A 19,472-nucleotide genomic window follows, 5' to 3' on the forward strand; every position below is an offset into this window, starting at 1 on the left:
CTTCTAAGCCATCTCTCCAGCCCCCGTACTTAGTCTTTCAATCTTACTCTCCTTTGTTAGTAGTGAGGGGTTGGGAGGAGGGATTCCTTCATTAAAACTACCAGTAAAATCTCCCAGATTGAGTCCCTCTGTGATAAGTTGCTATATGTAAGATAAGCACTGAGCTTTTTAGGAATGTGTAAATGCTTCGGATCCTAGATAGTGAGGACACGTGCTTACTGGGAAGCACTTAGAAATCATAGGCATAAAGCAACACTGTTGATAATTTTCTTTTTCCTTCGATTACAGACAAGACACTGAGTGTGTCTTCTCTATGATAGCTCCTGTGGTGTGCAGCACTGTGTGACACTGACTGGGTCTTTTGTATTGGCTATCAGCAGGCTTTCTTTAATGCTCAGATGACTGCCCAGCAAAAGCGAGAGCTGATAAACCATCACCTGCAGCAGCAGCAGCAGCAGCAACAAAGAATGGCGATGATGATGTCACAGCCGCAGCCTCAGGCCTTCAGCCCACCCCCCAATGTCACCGCTTCTCCTAGCATGGATGGGCTTTTGTCAGGACCAGCAATGCCACAAGCCCCCCCGCAGCAGTTTCCATATCCAACAAACTATGGTAAACCTGGCATATTGTGCCTTTCCCAAAGTCATCTTTGTTACTGAGGTCACAAGCTTCACTAGGTCTGCTGTATTTGGAAAACAAAATCCCATTCACTCCATCTTGCTGGTGAAGAAAGCTGACAGGTCGAGAGCAGTGTGTGCAGTAATGGGGAGAGGGTGGGAATGTTCTCAGTGGAGCTTTTTCAACCCCAGGACCCCTCGCGTTTGGGTAAAAAAAAGTTACATAAGCCTTCCTTTGCCCATTGTTCATGTCCCAGTGGTGAAGAATGCTGTGTCACCTCTGGACACTCTAGCCAAGGGGACAGATCCCAGGTGTGGGCTTGAGTCTCTTTTCTCAGTGACCTAAGTGCCCACTGTGATTATGCTAAGTACTCTGTGCTTCAGTCCTGCCTTTGGGAGGTTCTGGGATAAACTGGGATGAAGGTGTCTTGTTGGGAGAGTGCCAGTTCCTGCACGCCGCCCTGCTCCCTGGGAAGGAGGAGTCTCTCACAGAAGGGCATGAGGCAGCTGCCTCCCCAGTGGGTCTAGATGGTATCTTTCTTACTAAACTCACAACTTTGTCATCTTAGTGAGAATCACTCAGAGCAGCTACCTGTGGCCCTCTACGTCCTTTCTTCACCATTCTCTACCACCCCCGGTGGTTCTAGGATGCTGAGATCCAAGGGCGCAGCATTGGAACATTGGTTCTTGTTTATTTCTTCAAGGGATGGGACAACCACCAGATCCAGCCTTTGGGCGAGTATCCAGTCCTCCCAATGCAATGATGTCATCAAGAATGGGGCCTTCCCAGAATGCCATGGTGCAGCATCCTCAGACTGCACCTATGTATCAGTCCTCAGAAATGAAGGGGTGGCCATCAGGGAACCTGGCCAGAAGCAGGTAAGGCATCTGACTTATCTTTATGTCCTAGTGCTGGAGGCATGGACTGTTTCTCAGTCACACTTAGGAGGGAGAGACCATGAGCTAAGGCGTTTGGCTTACTTGGGCGGGGGTGCTTTGTACCATGTCCCTATCTGTTAGCATGCTGAGTCCTGATGTGAAAAACAGAAGGCAGGCAGGCAGGCAGGCTCTTTTCCTCAGACCAGGGGTGGTGGCTAGCCTTTAATCAGGAGGCAGAGGCAGGAGGATCTCTTGTGAGTTTGAGGTCAGCTTGGTCTACACAGGGAGCTCCAGGATAGCCAGAGGTACATAGTGAGATCCTGTCTCAAGCAACAACAACAACAACAAAATAAGACTTCCGTTCTTTCTCTGGTGTCTTCTGCTTAGGCACAACTGTGACAGTTGGTGCGCCCTGTAGTCTGAATTGATGTGGAAGCAACATTATTCTTTCTTTGCAGCTCCTTTCCCCAGCAGCAGTTTGCTCCCCAGGGGAACCCTGCAGCATATAGCATGGTCCACATGAACAACAGTGCTGCTGGGCACTTGGGACAGATGAACATGGCCCCCATGCCCATGTCTGGCATGCCCATGGGTCCTGATCAGGTATGGGTATCTATTCTTAACTCTCTAAAAAGGGTTTTCCTTCTGGTTAGACCCAGAACCCTGTCAAGGTGGTCTGTAGACTTTAACTCAGATATATAACTTACATAAAATAGTTCTGAAGAGCATTTGGTTTGAAGGTCCTGGGCTATTAGGTGTTTGTGTGGAAGTAGATTCTAAAGAGTCAGAACCAGCCAGCCGTGCCTGGCAGGGTGTGCAGATGTGGGATGGTTTTCTGCCATGCTGACTGTTTTGTTTTGTTAACAGAAATACTGCTGACATCTCCCTAGTGGGACCGATACGGAAATCACTGTACAAATGACACTCAATGCACAGGACCATCGGGAGGTTAACCAAGGACCAGCTTGACCACCAGGGTGCTCCAATGCTGTCATTTGAGTGGGACTGGGTCTCAAGCTGAAGCGCACTGTCTACCTGATGCCCTGCCTCTGTGTGGCATGGTGTTCTGCCTCATGGGGATGTGATTCTGGAGATAGGAATTGCATAGTCACCACTCTCCCGGGTCACTTCCTTCTGCCTCGCCAGCCAAAGTCTTCACATAAGTCTAGGTGGCTAGGGTTTCTGTCTTGTAGCACTGGTCGAGGAGCACTGTCTGTCTTCAAGTGTTTGTCACCAAGTAGTTCTGTGTCGCTCTTCTGTCCGGTGGAACCAGTGTTTCTGCGCTCTTGTCCTTTACAGGTGTAGTCCCCAGAGTCTGTTGTCTTAGGTTTTCTCCTGATGAGGTCCCAATACCCTGTGATTCTCAAGGATTTGTCATTGATGTTAAATGGCTTTGCAGAAGGGAAAATGAGATGACAATACTGACTTTTCCCATGCTGATGTGCAGCCAAGTGCACTTTACTTAGGAAATCGCGGAGAAATGCAATATTCCCGAGGGCGTGAGGAATGGTGAGCCACGTTCCTGGTTTTTGTCTGCACTAATCTGTTAGGACAAGAACATGATTGTTGTTTGTTTGTTTGTTTTCTTTCAAGTACTGGCGTCACCCTTTGCCTATATGGTAGAGCAATAATGCTTTGAAATAAACTTGTGAAACCCAAGGCCAGGTACTGCACTCTGAATCAGAAGCTCGCAGTGTTTCTGTGAATAGATTTCCTTTTTGTAAATACGATCTTTTAAGATATTGTATTATGTAAAAATATGTACATACCTTTTTTTTTTTTGTAGGTCACAGCAGCTCATTTTTACAGAGTTTGTGAAGCTAAATATTTAACATTGTCAATTTCTGTAAACTCCATGCAGTGAGGCTACAAGCAGGAGACATCCGGAATGCCAGAGCCTGGGGAGGAAGAGCAGCCTGCAGCCTTCCCACCTCACCTTAGAGGCCTCCCTCCCTCCCTCCCTCTTGAGTCTCCCAACCCTAACCTTTTTAAAGTAATCATTTGTTTAGATGTAGTCATTTTAAAATTTTAAAAATTTATTTACCAGAGAACTACGCACTTTGTTAATTTGGGTGAAGGAATAGATACGGGGAAATGAGCTTTTAAAAAACCACCCAAGAATTTAAAAAAGAAAAAAAATCAAATTGATTTCAAAAAGAATCTTTCTTTGCATTTTTTAAGCAATCCATAAATTCAATGATAATAGTATATAGCCCATTCATCCTTTTAGGAGTGATTTTGGTTGCTAGGACCTGAGCCCCAGGTTTAGCTGGAAGGCACTGGGGCTTTGCTGTGTGGTCTGCTGTCTGCTCAGCTCTCCTGTTGTTCTGCTCATGGGGTCTCTCACTACCTCTCTGCATCAGGATGCTAAATCCGAACCAGGCCTGCCACTGCTGCGGCTCAGAGGGAGGCCTTGTCACTCGCTAGCCCCTCCCCGCCACTGCTCTTGCCTCCTCTTGGCACCTGTTCTCGGCAGTTTGGAGTAGGAGAAAATCAGATTTAATGCCCTTTAGTTGGGTTTTCTTAGGTTCAGACAATTAAGTGGAATTGGATTGCTAGACTATCGGTAGCTTTCAGAGATCCCTGCCAGCCTTGGCATTTCTGAGAGCCAGTTAACTTTTCAAAGTCACACATTTAGCCGCTTGTTCTCCTTGTCCCTGAAGGGACATCACTCCATTCTTCTGTCTGTGAATAAGTGAAGCTTGCTTCCAGAGCCACCTCAAGTATGGACTTGACTTTCCAACGTGTTTAGGTCATGATGGGCTCCCCCTGTGACTGACCTACTGTCTCAGATTGTAAATCCACACGCTTCCATTGTGTCGCTATGCTTTGCAGGTGACACCTCTGGCTGAGTCCAGCTGGGCGTGGCCGAGACATCCATGCTTAGACCGTGTGTAGCCCACAGTGGTGCTCCTGCCTCTTTTAAAGACATTTACAACCCAACTTTGTGATTCTTTCCTCAGCACCCCAATGCCAGGCTAACTGGTTGGCACCCCTTTTGTATGGGGGAAAATGAAGTACATTATGTTTTTATATTTTCTACTTATTTTTATTGGTGCAAATTCAGAATTCTGATTTTCTTTGAACAGTCTTTGGGATAATTTGTTGTTTTTACCTGACTTGCCCTTTAGTCTTTTTTGGAACATTCTCTTTGTACTCCTGTTGCCTACCTCGCCTCCCCCTCCTCCCTCGCCCCTTTTTCAACCTAGGTGTCTTTTGGGCGAACAGTTTAATCTTAACATCTGCTTTGATGATGTGGGACATTTCCAGTACCTACTTTTTTGCTGAATCCAAAGATATATAAATAAAAATATATTTTATGAAGATCAAATGATATTAAGGAAACATTTCTTCAAAAATAAGTGAAGCTGTACTGTTTGCTGTTGGTATTAGCATGCTCTCTCTCTCTCTCTGAACTGTGCCCTGTCGTTAACAGCTGTTCTTCAGGATTAAATGCTGAGATGAGTTGGGGGTATGCAGCAGTGGGTACTGCAGAAGGTAATGGCTTGACAGCCAAAAGTTTCTTGATTCAGAGGCAGATGCAGCTGGACCATCCAGAGGATTGCCAGTTGCCCACAGGCCAGTTCAGTCCCTTTTGATCTGCAGAGGGAGGTCGTGAGTTCTGTTCCAAGTGGGGTGTTCACAGGAGCAAGCCTCTAGGCTAGCTGAAACTGATCCTGCCTTGAAGCACCAGGGGTCATTGCAGTGTGGATGGTTTAAAAATCTCCAGTCCAGATGGTTTAAAAAGCAGGGCATTAGTTTTTGTTCTTGCCCCCCTTTCTCTTCTCTTTGAATATGTGGAGTTTTGAAAAAGATGAAATGTCATTCTGAGAGCGCAAATTCTCAGGAACCGACACCACTGAGGATACGTTTGGGTTTAATCAAGTTTATATTAAGTGTCACCTAAAATGGAGTCATTCTTTCTTTACCTTGCAAGGAATCGAACCCACGTGGGTGGCTCAGTTGGGGTGAGCTTTGAATGACTTGCTGACTGTCTGGATGCTCTTGTAAATAAAGATTTCTATTTAAACCTCAGCCTAAGCATGCTTTTCCTCTCCTCCACCCGCCCAGGTCTGGGGTGAAAGGGCTAAGGAGTATGGAATGATGACACTCCTGTGTCTGAGAAGCCGGGGCCTGTTCAAGGCCTTTGAAAACTACAGTGCCCTCTGCTGACATGAGTTGGGTTGACCTTTCCGCCTCTACCTGCTTTCTGGCAGTCACATAGACCGGGCCACCCTACTTGGTTTAACAAAGGGCTGCATTCGCCTTGCTGTTGAGAAACAGACTTCCAGATGCCCCAGAGCTGGTGAGACTTACCTGTGAGGCCCCTTGAAGCATGGTAGGTTTAATATTAATGTACAACCCTCTGCTTCTCCAGACCCCCTCTCAGCTGAAGGTGAACCCTTTCCAAAGGCACTGGAAATATCTTGAATGCTTAAAGAAAAGGTTTAAAAAAAAAAAAAAAAAAAAAAAAAAAGTCCCACCATAGCCTTTTATAAAAATTCAAAGATTTTTTTCATACCAATAGCTAGTCATTGGCTGGGGGTATGAACACTGTGAGATGGTACTTACACTACAAAATTCCTTTACAAATACATTGTCATTAAACACAGGACACACATCAACTTGGGTGTTCATTACCTTAGAAAACATCAATTCTGGGATGGATAACAAAGGAATGAATCCTGGGCGGGAACAGAAATGTCCACAAGCTCAAGGGATTTTCGCTGACACTGGCCACAGAGCGTTTATTGACACCACGACTCTTGATAATGGGATTTTGTATTAGTGAAATTCCTCTAAAAGTCCCTGTGTTGGTTACACATGAGCGGTCACATATGTACAGTGAAGGCAGCTTCAGAGGCAGTGGCTCATCCGGCCACGTGAATGGTACCACTTTTGTGCTATTGACTCATGGCCGGACCGCCTTGTCGGTAGCACTTGGGAGTTGCCCATGTCCGTGCTTTCTCCAAAGAATAAGAAGGTTAAAAGCTTGTTTCCCTATATGACTTAAACAAACAAAATCCCAGCAACTTCCATCCCTGGAAGAAATCCATGGAAATCAGTTCTGTTGGTCCTTCTGAACCTCAGCGGGCTGGCAGAGACTCCAGGGGTGAGAAGTCGTTCTGTGCAGCTGGTGAGGTTCCGATCCAAAGCAAAGCGGGGCAAAAAATGGGCCCGGGGAAGTCTGGGTGCTGTCCTCAAGGATTTCGTGTCCCAAGAGCAGGCCCTGCCTCCTGTCAGGCCTCCCAGTTCCAGCACTGGGAATCGTGGTTTTTGCATGGCCTGGGCAGCCACACACGGCCTCTGGTTTTGGAGGGTCCTCTCCAGGGCCGCTTAACCTTCCCAGCCTTCCCAAAGCTGTCCCCTGCAGAATAAAACAGTGCTATTCAGACTTTTAAATCAGCCCTACACTGCAAAGCTTTGGTTTAAGGGTGTGGCTGATGAGCATTAGGCCATGAGGGGGAGAATTGCTCCACCCAGTTGTCTCATAATCGCTCATTTATCGACTCAGTGGCCCCTTTTAAGGGTCTAGGTAGAATTGTGCCTAAGGATCTGAGATGCATGTTCTGAAAGCTGGCCCATTACTGTCCTCAAAAAGCCACAGAATTCACATGCATGAAGAGGGATGGTGGCCAGGGTGGGTCACTACAGAGAGGGGAGTGGACAGATGAACTGTCAGTTTTGTTTTGGTTTTTCAAGACAGTTTCTCTGTGTAGCTTTGCGCCTTTCCTGGAACTCGCTTTGTAGACCAGGCTGGCCTCGAACTCACAGAGATCCGCCTGCCTCTGCCTCCCGAGTGCTGGGATTAAAGGCGTGCGCCACCACCGCCCGGCTTGAACTGTCAGTTTTAAGGTGAATTTGCACACATTTGCATTTTTGACAGAATCCGGCAAGCTGTATTGTACCCCTTAGGGAACAAACTGGCTGCCTCTAGACTCAAGGTGAACTGTGGGCTGCTGCAGTCTCCACATGGCCTGTGACAGCCATTCTGCTGAGAAGGATATACATTGCAGCCACAGCCTTCAAGGTGCCTGTCGACTGCAGTCCTTACCCCAATCCTCAACACTGCCATAGCTCAAGCTCACGGATTATTAGAGAACAGCAATCAATTAGGGTTAGCTATTAATTTGAAGTTACGAAATGTATTATAGAAAAAACAGCTATTACTTTGCTCCCCTCTCAGCATGGGAACAGCCCCAGAGGAAACAAGGCTTGGTGGGAGAACTTTTGCCTAGCATGAATGATTGCTGGCTTCAACCCCTGGTACTGGAGGGAAAAAAAAAGACAACAACAAGCAGCAAAACCTGAAATTGGCAAGAGAGAACCAGCTCTACTTGTCTGCAAACTGGTTCTTCAACTCACAGTGATTTGGAAGAAGGTCTCTTCATTTCTGGCCATTTTCGACGCTGAAACTGCCTAAAGGGATGTGCCAAAAGGAAGATGTGTGTGTTAACCATCACCAAGAGATTGTGTTGTCTCCTCCCAACTCCCCCAGGAACTGTGCAAAGATGGTGTCTGAGGTCAAGATGGGGGAACTTAGCCCGAACTGAAGTAACAAAACCAAATACCTGTATTGCTCATAGCTTCCTCCATCTTTAAGTCCTAAGTGAGAGATGAACAGAACAGGAACAGTTTGAGGTGAAATGGTACAAGCTTTGTGACCGCTAAACACCTTTGGCTTGTCATAGTGCCATGGCCAAGCTGTCTGCAGTGTTTCTTGCTCACATAGAGTGGGTGAACGATGATGACCTCTTTGGTATGCTAGATGACCTTATAGATTTCCCCCACCCCTGCTGACCCCAGTTAGCCATAGTATGCATGCATGAGCCTTCACTCACAATGGCCTTTGTGGGGAAGCAGGCACAGGGTGGGTACTAGTGCCACACAAAATCACTGGCTGTGGGTCGGTGAAGGCCTCCCTATGGTTGCACTCTGAATTCCTGAGGATATGGGATGTGACTAAATGCATGAGCATGGAGTCAGCCAGTGGGTTCGCCTTCCTCGCTTCTAAGCTGGGGAGAGCATCACCTCATTGGCTGCTGTGAGAGTTCCCACATATCACTTGGCACAGTGCTTGGCACAGTACTTAGATGACATTGCACCACCATCACAGAGTAGTCAGGTGTTTCCTGTTACTCCTCTGAGCCACTCTGGCCCTCCCCCATCATAGAGCAGACTGCCCCCATGGGTCTGTCTCCTCCACTTGTCCGATGGGAACTCTAGGCATCTTAGGACAAACAGGTGACCAAGAGTCCCGAGGCTGTTCCCTCTACACTTGGTTGTGGCTCACAAGCACAAGACATCTTCTTAGTGGTTTCCATCTTAGAACATTCAGCTGGTGCCTTGAACTTAGAACTGCTGGGTTTATCCTGATTTCCCCCCCAAACCCAGGAGTAGCCTATGCCACCTCCTTTTCTGTTACCTCCCCCTCAGCACCACCATGTTGTAAGGGCTTCAGTGCTGCGCCTCAAGTCCCTTATTATCTCTCAGTCTTCACGGATAACTTATGTGCCACTGTCTACCAGATCCAGCTTCACCCTCTACTTGGTAATCGCTGTCTTTTTAAAAATGTTGACTTTCTGGGCGGTGGTGGCACACGCCTTTAATCCCAGCACTCGGGAGGCAGAGCCAGGTGGATCTCTGTGAGTTCAAGGCCAGCCTGGTCTACCAAGTGAGTCCCAGGAAAGGCGCAAAGCTACACAAAGAAACCCTGTCTCGAAAAAAACCAAAACCAAAAAAAAAAAAAAAAAAAAAAAAAAAAAATCAGAAGCTCCATGCAAGTAGCACTAGTAAAACGTGAAAGTGAAATTACAGCCGCATCTTCTACATTGATATAAAAATGTTGACTTTCACTGCCCAAACTTAAATGCTTCCATCGGCTCCCCAAACCATCTCAATGAGAGTCTAATTTTTTTCTCTGTGGCCTACAGGGCCTGTATAGGATGGCTGGCTGGCTGACCCTGCCCGTCACACATCACTCCAGCCACACGCTTGTCTATGCTCCACCCACTACAGCTGCCCGAGGTCGTTCAGCAGTTGATTGCTGCTTCCTCACAGTGCTCACCCCTGATCTGTCACAGAGCCCCCATGATCCTGTCTCACTCCATTGAAGCCAGAGGCTTCCCTGTATGGACCCTTGCTCTGAACAGGATGCCACCTCATACGTTTGCTTCCCTAACTCACAGGGTTACGTTCTGTGGAAATAATGAACAAAGTGGGGGAGGGGTGCTGTGGGATGATCTGTATGTCCTGTGGGAGCCCTTCTTGGGTTCCTTGTGGCGTTACCCAGCAGGTCCGTATAGAGGATGATTAGGACCATGGGCCTGAGTGCAGGTGTTTGAGATGGTCTGCACTTGGCTGTGCTGGGGGATGGTCTGTATGTCAAGTTGTTCTGATTGGTTAATAAATAAAACCTGATCGGCTGTGGCTAGGCAGGAAAGATAGGCGGGACTAACAGAGAGGAGAAATAAAAAGGACAGGAGGGCAGAAGGACTGCTGCAGCCGCCGCAATGACCAGAGATGCTGTAGCCGCTGCCATGACCAGAGACACTGCAGCCGCCGCCATGACCAGCAGCCTGTGAAGACGCCGATAAGCCACCAGCCACGTGGCGAGGTATAGATTTGTAGAAATGGATTAATTTAAGATAAAGGAACAGTTAGCAAGAAGCCTGCCACGGCCATACAGTTTGAAAGCAAAATAAGTCTCTGTGTTTACTTGGTTGGGTCTGAGCGGCTGTGGGGCTGGCGGGTGGCAGAGATTTGTCCTGATAGTGGGCAAGGCAGGAAAACTCTCCAGCTACAGAGGGGTGTGAAAGAAGTTTGTGTTCTGTATCGATTGTAAAGGCTCTTGGGAAGCACAGTCCTGTGAAAGCCAGAGGCGTTTATAGCCTTCCCCATCATTTGTCTTGATTGGACCCTTCCCTGTGACTCTGGGTTCACTTTTGGGGCTGACATGATCTAAGCTCTTCTCTGCAGGTTCCGCAATGGGACCCCTACTCACCCAGGTCCATGTTTCGGGTCCGGGGGTTGCACTGCTTGTATCCTTTACAGCTTCTCAGCTCCATGAGCTGCACATGCAGCTGGTTGAGGACGTCCCTGTCCAGTGTGTTCACTGCATTCATCAGCTGGTGGGGAACGGTAGCTGTTCACAGGGAATGTCCTGGGACCCCTGCCTCCATCACCTCTTCAAACCACGGCACTGAACTCGGGGGGGGGGGCTGGGAGTGGAGGTGCTAGAGGGTACTGTCTATACCCAAGCCCCACTTTGTGCGTGGGCCACAGTGTGGAGTGCTTAGGTGACGGGTCAGATCCTCCCTGTCAGGTCTGCTTAGTGGGGCTAGAAAGTCGGGCGAAGACAAGCTATGCCCGTGTACTTAACCTTGAACTTGTGGAGCTGCCCACGAGGTGTCTGGCACAGCTGGGAAAGAACCTTCTAAGCCTCGTGTCTTTTGTTCCCCTTGACGAGAAAGCGGCCACTTGGTACAGAGGTGGCTCAGGGGCGTTGAGACCTTGCCTAGTGTGGCAGCTACTGATGACCACTGACTGACATTGCCACTCTCGTTGGTAAAATAGGGGCTGAACCTATCAGTGTGGCTACTGAAGTCACATCGCATGCACAAAGCCACTTCAGGCTTTTTGAATGTGGTTGAATGGTTAGACCTTACAGAGGTCACCCTCCGGAACAGCTAAGGCGCAAAGTTCTGGTTCCCAGGTGCCCTGTGGCTTGTGCTTATCTCGTGTGGCTCTGAGCCATTTCAATCCTATCTGTGTTGAGGTTGTTTACAATAAGGAAACAGTGCACAGAGCTTGCCTCGGGTGCAGGCCAGGTGTTGGTGTTGCTGGTCTGCACTGTCCGTGCGGCCTAGCGTGTCCAGAACATGGCCTGATCCTGTGGCTCCACTGCCCTAACGGTTCACAGAAGTGCCTGCTGAACCTTGTGTGTGCCTGAGAGGGAAAAGCTGTACCGTAGATCAGACAGACAGGGAATGGAGGGAGACACATGTTGACTACCCAGACTCCAAGTGGCCTTGGAACTCACTCTTCCCGTCCTAGGGACCTGGTGGGACGTATCTGCCCTTCTGCAGAAGTGTGTGTGGATATCTATCTGGTGGTGCCTGTGTGCCCTACACTCCGTCTCCCCATCTCTCTGGTGGGACCCATACCTGGTAAGGGTCTGTACTGAGGTCAAAGTATTCTATGAAGCCGGTTGCGAATTCACAGAAGAGGAAGTTGTGGGTCTCGTTGATGGTCCTCAAGCACCAGTATGTGTTGTTGTTGGCGCTGGTGCAGGCACAGAAGGGCCCCACTGTGAGAAGGAAGTACGTCCTGAGTGTGCCCGCGGGGAAGTGAGTCTGTCAGACGGCGTCCCTGAGCCAGCCTCTCACATGCCAAGTGACAGGCTTCTACCGGGCACGGGTTTCTAAGACACCTCCAGGGTCCAGCAGTTTGGCCCCCTGAAGCCTGGGGAAGGTAGGTGGCCGTATACAGGCCCCCCACGCCCTGCCTGCCCCCGCTCGCTCATGCACACTCGTCCCCCCTTCCTGCCTGCCCCCACCGCTCGCTCATGCACAGCCGCCACCCCCCACTCCCTGCCCCCCTGCTCATGCACAGCCGCACCCCTCCCTCCCTGCCCCCCCCCGCTCGCTCATGCACAGCCGTCCCCCCCTCCCTGCCTGCCCCCCCCTCGCTCATGCACAGCCGTCCCCCCTCCCTCCCTGCCCCCCCCCCCGCTCGCTCATGCACACCCCCCCCCCCCCGCTCGCTCATGCACACCCGTGCCCCCTCCCTGCCTGCCCCTCCCCGCTCGCTCATGCACAGCCGTCCCCCCTCCCTACCTGGCCCCCCCCGCTCGCTCATGCACAGCCGCCCCCCCCGCTCCCTGCCCCCCCTCGCTCGCTCATGCACAGCCGCCCCACCCTCCCTGCCTGCCCTCCCCCCCCCCCGCTCGCTCATGCACAGCCGCCCCCCCCCCGCTCCCTGCCCCCCCCCCCCCCCCGCTCGCTCATGCACGGCCGCCCCACCCGCTCCCTGCCTGCCCCCCCCCTCGCTCGCTCACGCGTCCAGAGAGGCGCGGTCTGCCAGTGGTGGTTGTCGTGGGTAAAGCACGTGAGGCCCGGCATGCTGCACGTGTCGTTGTTCTGCAGCCGCTTGAGCAGCTTTCGAAGTTTCTTCTTGCGTTTCTGCTCCCGCAACAGCCATACCTTGTCCTTCTCCTGCAGACCCTTCCTGGGGGCACAGAGGACCACACACACTTCGGACCCAGCTCTGTGGCCCACCCTGGTGGTCGCGCCACAGAGCCCTCCTTCAGGCCCCTGCAGCAGGAAGGGCAAAGTAAGGTTAGGGTCCCTGCTCACAGCCTGTGTCCTCCTTCCCAGGGCTTAGTGTGGCTACAACACCATAGCCAGCCTCCAGCCACAGTGGGGACTCCAGAGGTCTTCCTAAGACTGCACAGATGTCACCTCCCCGGGGGAAACCCGCCCGGCCAGCCGGCCGGTCATCTTTCTTTTCCTTGTTGGTTTTAGCTACAGGCAGGTAGCCATCTTTGGGAGCCACGCACGCACCATATCCCAGTGGCTTATCCCGACCCTTACCTGAAGGGGTGCAGACTGGAGCCTTTGTGCTTGAGGCGGCCTTTGTGTTGGGTGTGGTAACTGCAACACACCCCCCCAAACAAACAAACAAACAACCCAGGAGTGAGAGCCTTGCAGGACACCCTGGCAGGTATGCACTGGGTTCCTGGGCTCCCATGTCACTGATGTTGTCACTATTCTCTTGTGTAACGAGACTACACTCTCCTGGATGCCAGCTCCATGCGTGGTCCAGGTAGACCGGAAGCTGGGCCTGGCCTCAGGAGGTCTCTCAGCCTTGACCTCAGGAGGTTGCTGCCTCTCCTGTCCCATACTGAATGCTGAGAAGAGGACCTCAGGAACCTGAGTTTTCCAAGGTCTAAGTCAGCTAAGGTTCAGAACCATGTGCCTACTCCAGTTTAAATCAAGCAAAATTCTCAAAAAAAAAAAATTGCTGGGGGTGGGTGATGGCAGAGGTGGCACACGCCTTTAATCCCAGCGTTCTGGAGTCCGAGGCAGGCAGATTGCCGAGTTCGAGGCCAGCCTGATCTACAGAGCGAGTTCCAGGACAGCTAGGGCTACACAGAGAAACCCTATCTTGAAAAACCAAAAATAAATAAAGCACAATTCTGGCATCCTGTTCCACAGTCATATGTGTTACTTGACTGCCACACTGAACAGTGACTACAGAAGGGATCCATTTCTTTCCATGGGGGAAGTTCTCGGGGGCAGCCGGAACTAGCACGGACCCCGAGTCCCTCAGCCCAGCAGTTCCCTGATGGAGCAGTAAGCAGCGCGGGTCCCTGCCTGAGCCGGCTTTGCGAGGAAGGCCCTGCCTCCTGGTCGAGCTGCAATGGCAGCTGAGCCCGGCCACCTGAGGGGCGGCCCGTGAGCCACGGGGAGATGGGGAGGGTTCTCACTGACTCCTTCATCCTGACAAGCGGAGATGCAATTCAAAAGCAAGGAACGGGGCCAGTAATGGGAGGGGAGTGTGTGTCTGTAGGACTGGTCTGCAGGGATGGAGTGGGTCCTGTGCTCTGCCCCCCCCCCTCCCGCTCTCCCCCCCCAGGTCCCCTCCCCACACACCTGATTTTATGGCAGTCACATTCTTCTGGCCGCTTCTTCTTCAGGTGACCTCTGACTTCCCGCAGGTTCTTAATTTTGTTCTGTAGGGTTTCAATCTGAGGGAGGGGACAGAAGGAGCTAGAAACACAGGACAGTGGTGGATGGCAAGGGTCCACAGCCATGCCTACATTTGTGGTTCTGCCCATGGAAGAGGGCTTCCCTTTTCCCTCAGCTAGGATCCCCTGAAGGACCAGAGTCCTACTGTCCCAAGGGACAGCCAGCAGAGCCCTCCAAGGCTAGAGAGGGCGAACTCCATCAGAAGCATCTTGTGTGTCTAAAGTACAATAGACTGTTGTCCTCAGCCAGCTGACTCTGGGTTCAACCTGTCAGGTTCTAGGACTCAGATTCCTGTTCTGGGGTCATGGGTTCTGGGATGGGGACCACTCTTCTCCCCCCGGCCAGTCTCCCTGCCCTCCTGATGGATGCTGCCCCAGAGCCTGTGGCACCAGACTGTGCTGCCCCCAAGTGGCCGAACCTCATGGTCAATGTGCAGTTTGTGGTCTTTCCAAGCCTGCAGAGACTTGTACAGGTCCAAGTCACACTGGACCGTGTCGTTCTCCAGGATGTAGCACCTGCTCAAAAGGAGGGGTCGTGAGTGGCCCTGAGGGGTGAAGAGGGGCCCGGCCTGCCCCTTTGCCCCCACCTGGACTCTCACCGATGGGTCACTTTGATGGGATTGGGGGCGGAATAGTCCGGAAGACCCCCGGTACCACTGAAGCTGCCACCATCCTTGTCGTCCTGGTCTTCTGGGGCCCCTGGCCAGTGCCGCTTGGTAAGGTTCCGGGGTTGGGGCACGTTATCCAAGCCTACGTGGTAGACCTCACCGTCCACCTCGATGGCCACAGAACGAACGGAACGGTTCCGGGCATAGCTGGCCTTGTACTCTGTGGGCGGCAGAGGGGATGACGGGTTAGAGAGGCCGGGAGGGCCTCGCCAGGTATTCCTGGCCATGGGTCTTCAACTGAGACAGGGATGAGACCCCAAGCATGAGTCTCAGTGTTGCCTGACGCGTGGGCTTGGGAGATCTATCTCTGGAAGTAGGGCCCGGGTCCTGGGGAGGTAGTTACACCAGGCAGCCTGAGCAACAGTGACTGGACAGTTTCAGGAGAGCTGGTGAGATGGCTTTTCGGGTCAAGATACTTTCACCTGGGGCCGACATCTGAGTTTCATCCCCTCAGCCCAAGTGGTAAAAGGAGAAAATGAACTCCTGCAAGATGTCCCCCAACCTCCTCCTGTGGATCACAGGTGGATTTGGGGAGCAGGTGAGTCTGCCGGTGTGGACTCCGAAAGCAGACTGTCAGCATGGTTCTGATGGCTTGTCCCTCACGTCACACTCAGACCTGACCACTGCCTCCTCTGACGCTAAGGCCTGTCCATGCACCTGGCTTCTTGTCGGGCCACAACTGTCCGTCTGCTTCTGTCCCCTTTGGAATGGGCATTTGAGGGAGACTTCAGAACATTAAGTTGACCTCCTTATCTCTGCCCTCTCCAGACCACAGGGTTCCATCCGGAAGGAGACACCAGGCCTAGAGTGTCGGGCTGGCCCCACATGCGCGCGCGCGTGGCCTTGGTCCCTGTCTACACTTCTGGCCTCCTCGTGGCCCATCCTGTCACCACCACCCTCTTGAATGGTGGCTCCTGAGAGGTCTGGCTGTGTTCCTAGGACACACGTAGGCCTGGAGACAAGTGTCTGTGGAATTGTTTGAAAGTTCACACGGCCTGGGCCCTGCCTGCTCCGCCTGCCTAGTTTGGCCAGGCCTGTGATACTTACTTTTCTTAAAGAGTTTGCGGCGTCCGGCCAGGCCCAGTTTGTAGTCCCCGCCGCCACCGCCGCCGCCGTCACAGCTGCAGGCCTCGCCGCTCTGCCCGTAGTACTTGGGCACCAGGTTGGAGAGGGCTCTGCCACCGCCGCCACCAAACCGCACGGGGCCCTTGCACTTGTGCAGCTTCAGCGTCCCCGAAGCGTCTTCCACACACTGCCACTTCTGGGGGACACACACGGCCGGCCGGGCGTCAGGCACCGGGGCTCCTGCCCTCTAGCTTGCCACACCTCCCTCCCCGCCTCCTGCCCTTGCTCAGTCTGGCAAAGGCCATATCCTTGCCACGTCTCAGTGCCTGCTCCTCTCTCCTGTCCGCACAGAGCTGGATCAGCCAGCAAGACGACAGTCCTGGTGTCTCCCTAAAGCGATGGTGGCCGAGCGGCCCTCTGTCAGGGTCATCTTACTCCTACTTCAAACCTCCCGAGGCCTGATCTTTAGGACCCAAGATAGTACTTGGCTCTCCCGTAGCCTCACGCTTTCTTCCAGTCCCCGTGTGTACTCGCTTCAGTGAAACCCAAACTACAGCGTGGAGGTGTGTCAGGAGCTCCACTTCCAGAGAAAGCACAGAGAGGTAGGGATCCTTGCCCCAGGTCACACAGCTGGGGGGAGGGGACCGGCACTGTGATACTCAGCCCCGTGACCTGGACGGCTCTCAAGGTCTTGCTCACCCTGTCCTCTCCCCACCAATCTGCTCACTTGCAGCCAGGGTCAACCATGTCACAGCTCCCCGCTGTCCTCACACCCCTTGAGGTGGGCCGGGGGAGCCCCGCTTCTGCTCGATCTACAGGCCCACAGCCCCTCTCCTCACTCCTTCCTTTCTGTCTCCTTACCCTCTGAGGCCCAGGGAACTGTCCCCTCCCCACAGCCCACCTGGGAAAAGCCTCCTCTGGGCTCTCTGGACACCAGGCCTTGCTTTTCCTGGATACCACATGGATTACACGTTTTCTTAGTGTTTCTCTCGCAATCAATGTTCTTTAAAAAAAGACATCTTGAAAGCTATTACCTAATTCCCTGTAAATGGAAGGAGCCACGCAGAGGACACCATAGAAGTCAGGCAACGCTGTTCGCCACCTGAGCCTGCCTACTGGTGCTTTCCCTCATGAGGAGCGCAAGGCCACACACCCAGAGGACACCGTGACTCTGACAGGGACCAAAGCCTCCCATGTAACCAAGGGAGCGCACCCCGGAGGCTGCGGGCCACCTCCTCACCTGGCCCAGCTGCTCGCATGCTGTCTGGTACTCGGCGCGCTGACACAGGTCCTTCACGCGCTGGTACTTGGGCAGGAAGTTCTCCTCCTGGGCATCCACTCTGTCACCCTCCCTCTTGTGGAGCAGTTTGCTGAGGGAGATGGGGCGCTAATTTAACTAGGGGGAATCCCTGGGATGACTGATGCTTGCCTAGGCTGCGGCCCCCACTCAGCTGTGTGGAGACCTACTGGAGAGCACCTGGGCTTTAAGGTTTTTATTTATTTATTTATTTATTTATTTATTTATTTATTTATTTATTTATTTATATTTTCTGTATGAGTGCTCTGCATGTATACCTGCAGGCCAGAAGAGGGCATCAGATTCTATTACGGATGGTTGTGAGCCACCATGTGGTTGCTGGGAATTGAACCCAGGACCTCTGGAAGAGCAGCCAGCATTCTGAACGGCTGAGCCACCTCTCCAGCCACACACCTAGGTTTTAATGGGAAGTCTGTAGGCGCTCTTCATTCCAGATGGCTTGAGTTGGAATCAACAAGCAATGAATACACTGTGCAGCCTCTGCTAAATATGTTCAAGGGGGACATGTGGCCTTCAGATTAGAATTCTGCATCAGTCACCCAATCATCACTGGGGCTTTGGACACATAGCCCAAGTCACCTAGTCACCAGCACAGCCTCCTTCAGCCTGGTGGCTGCAGGAGCTCCCAGCAGGGGCCTCCCTGCCCGGCACTCACCCTCTCTCCACCAGGAACGAGTCTCGCCAGACCCTCAGCTTCTTTTTCAAGTGGAACCTAGAAAACAAGCTGCTCCAGTCCTGTCCACAGGTGCCCCAGACCCCAGGGTGGTGGCAGTCATTGTGAGTACCAGTGGGACACTGGAAGTGTGTGTGTGTGTGTGTGTGTGTGTGTGTGTGTGTGTAAGAGACAGCATTCCCCAGGATGACCCTAAGCATGGAGACCTGTTAGCCAGTGGGAAGTTTCAGTATTGACCACCAGAGGTCGCTCCTGCCTTTCTGGTCCCTATGGCAACCCATCTTCCCTCCCACCTAATTTCCTGTTCTCTGCTGCTCCCTTCTGCTGCTCAGGACACCTGGAATGTGTCAGTCACACCACCCATCACCAGGGCCATGAAAGCCATCGTGACCAACAGTCTGAATTCTTGGTTATCATCTTACCTCTCTAGGACTCAGATAATGTAAGTCCCCTTTGCTGGGGACCATGCTGGAAGCCCCCGGCACCCAACACAGCCCCCCTGCCCCCGTGATACTCTGTTGCTACTGTTACTTCAGGCTTTCCACCATTTTAGCTTTGGAAGGGTCCTCAGTCCCGGGTGGGAGGCTAGAATTCCAGAGAGGGTGGGTCCTTTGTTATCTCGTGGGTTAGCGTGGGACACCTAGATCCTTAGTTCCTGATGCTAGTGGCCTTCCCAGTTCCCTAGGGAGCCCTCCTTCCCTGGGTCTGTTCTGCTCCCTTCTCACCGGTTCACTGGCCGCTCTGAGTCCAGTAGCTTGAGGATGGACTTCCCATCCATGTCTGCAGGGATGTCCAGTCCAGCGATATCCAGGATGGTGGGGGCCAGGTCAATGTTGAGGACGATGTGAGGGTTCCTGGGGGACAGGGGGAGTGGAAACTTGGCCACCTGGATGATAGCTTAGCGTGGGTCAGAGGCAGCTGGAGATAAGAGGGAGGAACATCTGCAGGGGAGGAAAGCTCCCATCCTGCCATCATGGAGGCCGGTTTCAGCTGGATCCACCTTTGTTTACCAAGGTGCTGAGCTGACAAGGTTTTCTGCCCTAAGGCTAACCCCCTGTGCCGCTAGGGTAAATGTCCACCCTCTTGTGGATTCTTGCTGGCTGGGCGTGCCAAGTCTGGCGCCTAAGCCCTTGCCATCCTTTACCCAGAGTGATCTTCCTCCAGACAGCCGAGTGACACTGATCTCCACTTTTAGCTCTTAGCAAGGGGACCTCATTCCTGGGATCACATCTTAGTGATTGCCCAGCCCATGGCTAGCTAGCGGGGTTTGACACTCCGCTGGTGTGAGGACAGATGCTCTGCCCTGTCGTCCTGGAGTTTTCTTTTGTGTCTCCTGGCTGGCTTTGAAGGTGTGCTGAGGTCTGTTGTGCGGGCTCCAGGCCTTTGCATATCCTGGTTGAGCCTTGATGTCCCCCCATACCTCAGCTGCTACAGGGACAAGGCCACCATGATCTCCAACCCTTCCTTCATCTCTGCCCCCGCTGGCATTTCTGCTTCAGGT

At 52.3% G+C, this 19,472-nt stretch overlaps 2 protein-coding genes across 10 annotated transcripts in view; one reads left to right on the forward strand and one right to left on the reverse strand.

Annotated features, from left to right (window-relative positions):
• Ncoa3 (nuclear receptor coactivator 3) overlaps positions 1-5,531 on the forward strand; it is a 92,942-nt gene extending 87,411 nt beyond the window's left edge. For 3 of the 5 annotated variants that reach the window (XM_028868533.2, XM_028868535.2, XM_028868538.2), the window contains exons 20-23: positions 378-612; positions 1,322-1,496; positions 1,955-2,099; positions 2,364-5,531. In XM_028868533.2, the coding sequence (XP_028724366.1) occupies positions 378-612; positions 1,322-1,496; positions 1,955-2,099; positions 2,364-2,375 (567 nt within the window). In that variant the 3' untranslated portion in view covers positions 2,376-5,531. The remainder of the gene's footprint in view (positions 1-377; positions 613-1,321; positions 1,497-1,954; positions 2,100-2,363) is intronic. The other 2 variants (XM_028868534.2, XM_028868536.2) reach the window with 1 other exon arrangement.
• A 456-nt stretch (positions 5,532-5,987) lies between these two features.
• Sulf2 (sulfatase 2) overlaps positions 5,988-19,472 on the reverse strand; it is an 87,585-nt gene continuing 74,100 nt past the window's right edge. For all 5 annotated transcript variants that reach the window (XM_028868540.2, XM_028868541.2, XM_028868539.2 and 2 more), the window contains exons 8-21: positions 18,697-18,825; positions 17,954-18,010; positions 17,221-17,350; positions 15,963-16,176; positions 14,847-15,075; positions 14,667-14,763; positions 14,153-14,247; positions 13,091-13,150; positions 12,556-12,725; positions 11,663-11,805; positions 10,501-10,624; positions 8,069-8,102; positions 7,863-7,916; positions 5,988-6,864 (exon numbers count right to left, since the gene is read on the reverse strand). In XM_028868540.2, coding sequence (XP_028724373.1) covers positions 6,834-6,864; positions 7,863-7,916; positions 8,069-8,102; positions 10,501-10,624; positions 11,663-11,805; positions 12,556-12,725; positions 13,091-13,150; positions 14,153-14,247; positions 14,667-14,763; positions 14,847-15,075; positions 15,963-16,176; positions 17,221-17,350; positions 17,954-18,010; positions 18,697-18,825 — 1,567 coding nt within the window. In that variant the 3' untranslated portion in view covers positions 5,988-6,833. The remainder of the gene's footprint in view (positions 6,865-7,862; positions 7,917-8,068; positions 8,103-10,500; positions 10,625-11,662; positions 11,806-12,555; positions 12,726-13,090; positions 13,151-14,152; positions 14,248-14,666; positions 14,764-14,846; positions 15,076-15,962; positions 16,177-17,220; positions 17,351-17,953; positions 18,011-18,696; positions 18,826-19,472) is intronic.

This window comes from Peromyscus leucopus, chromosome 4 (assembly GCF_004664715.2).
Source record: "Peromyscus leucopus breed LL Stock chromosome 4, UCI_PerLeu_2.1, whole genome shotgun sequence".
Classification (NCBI taxonomy): domain Eukaryota; kingdom Metazoa; phylum Chordata; class Mammalia; order Rodentia; family Cricetidae; genus Peromyscus; species Peromyscus leucopus.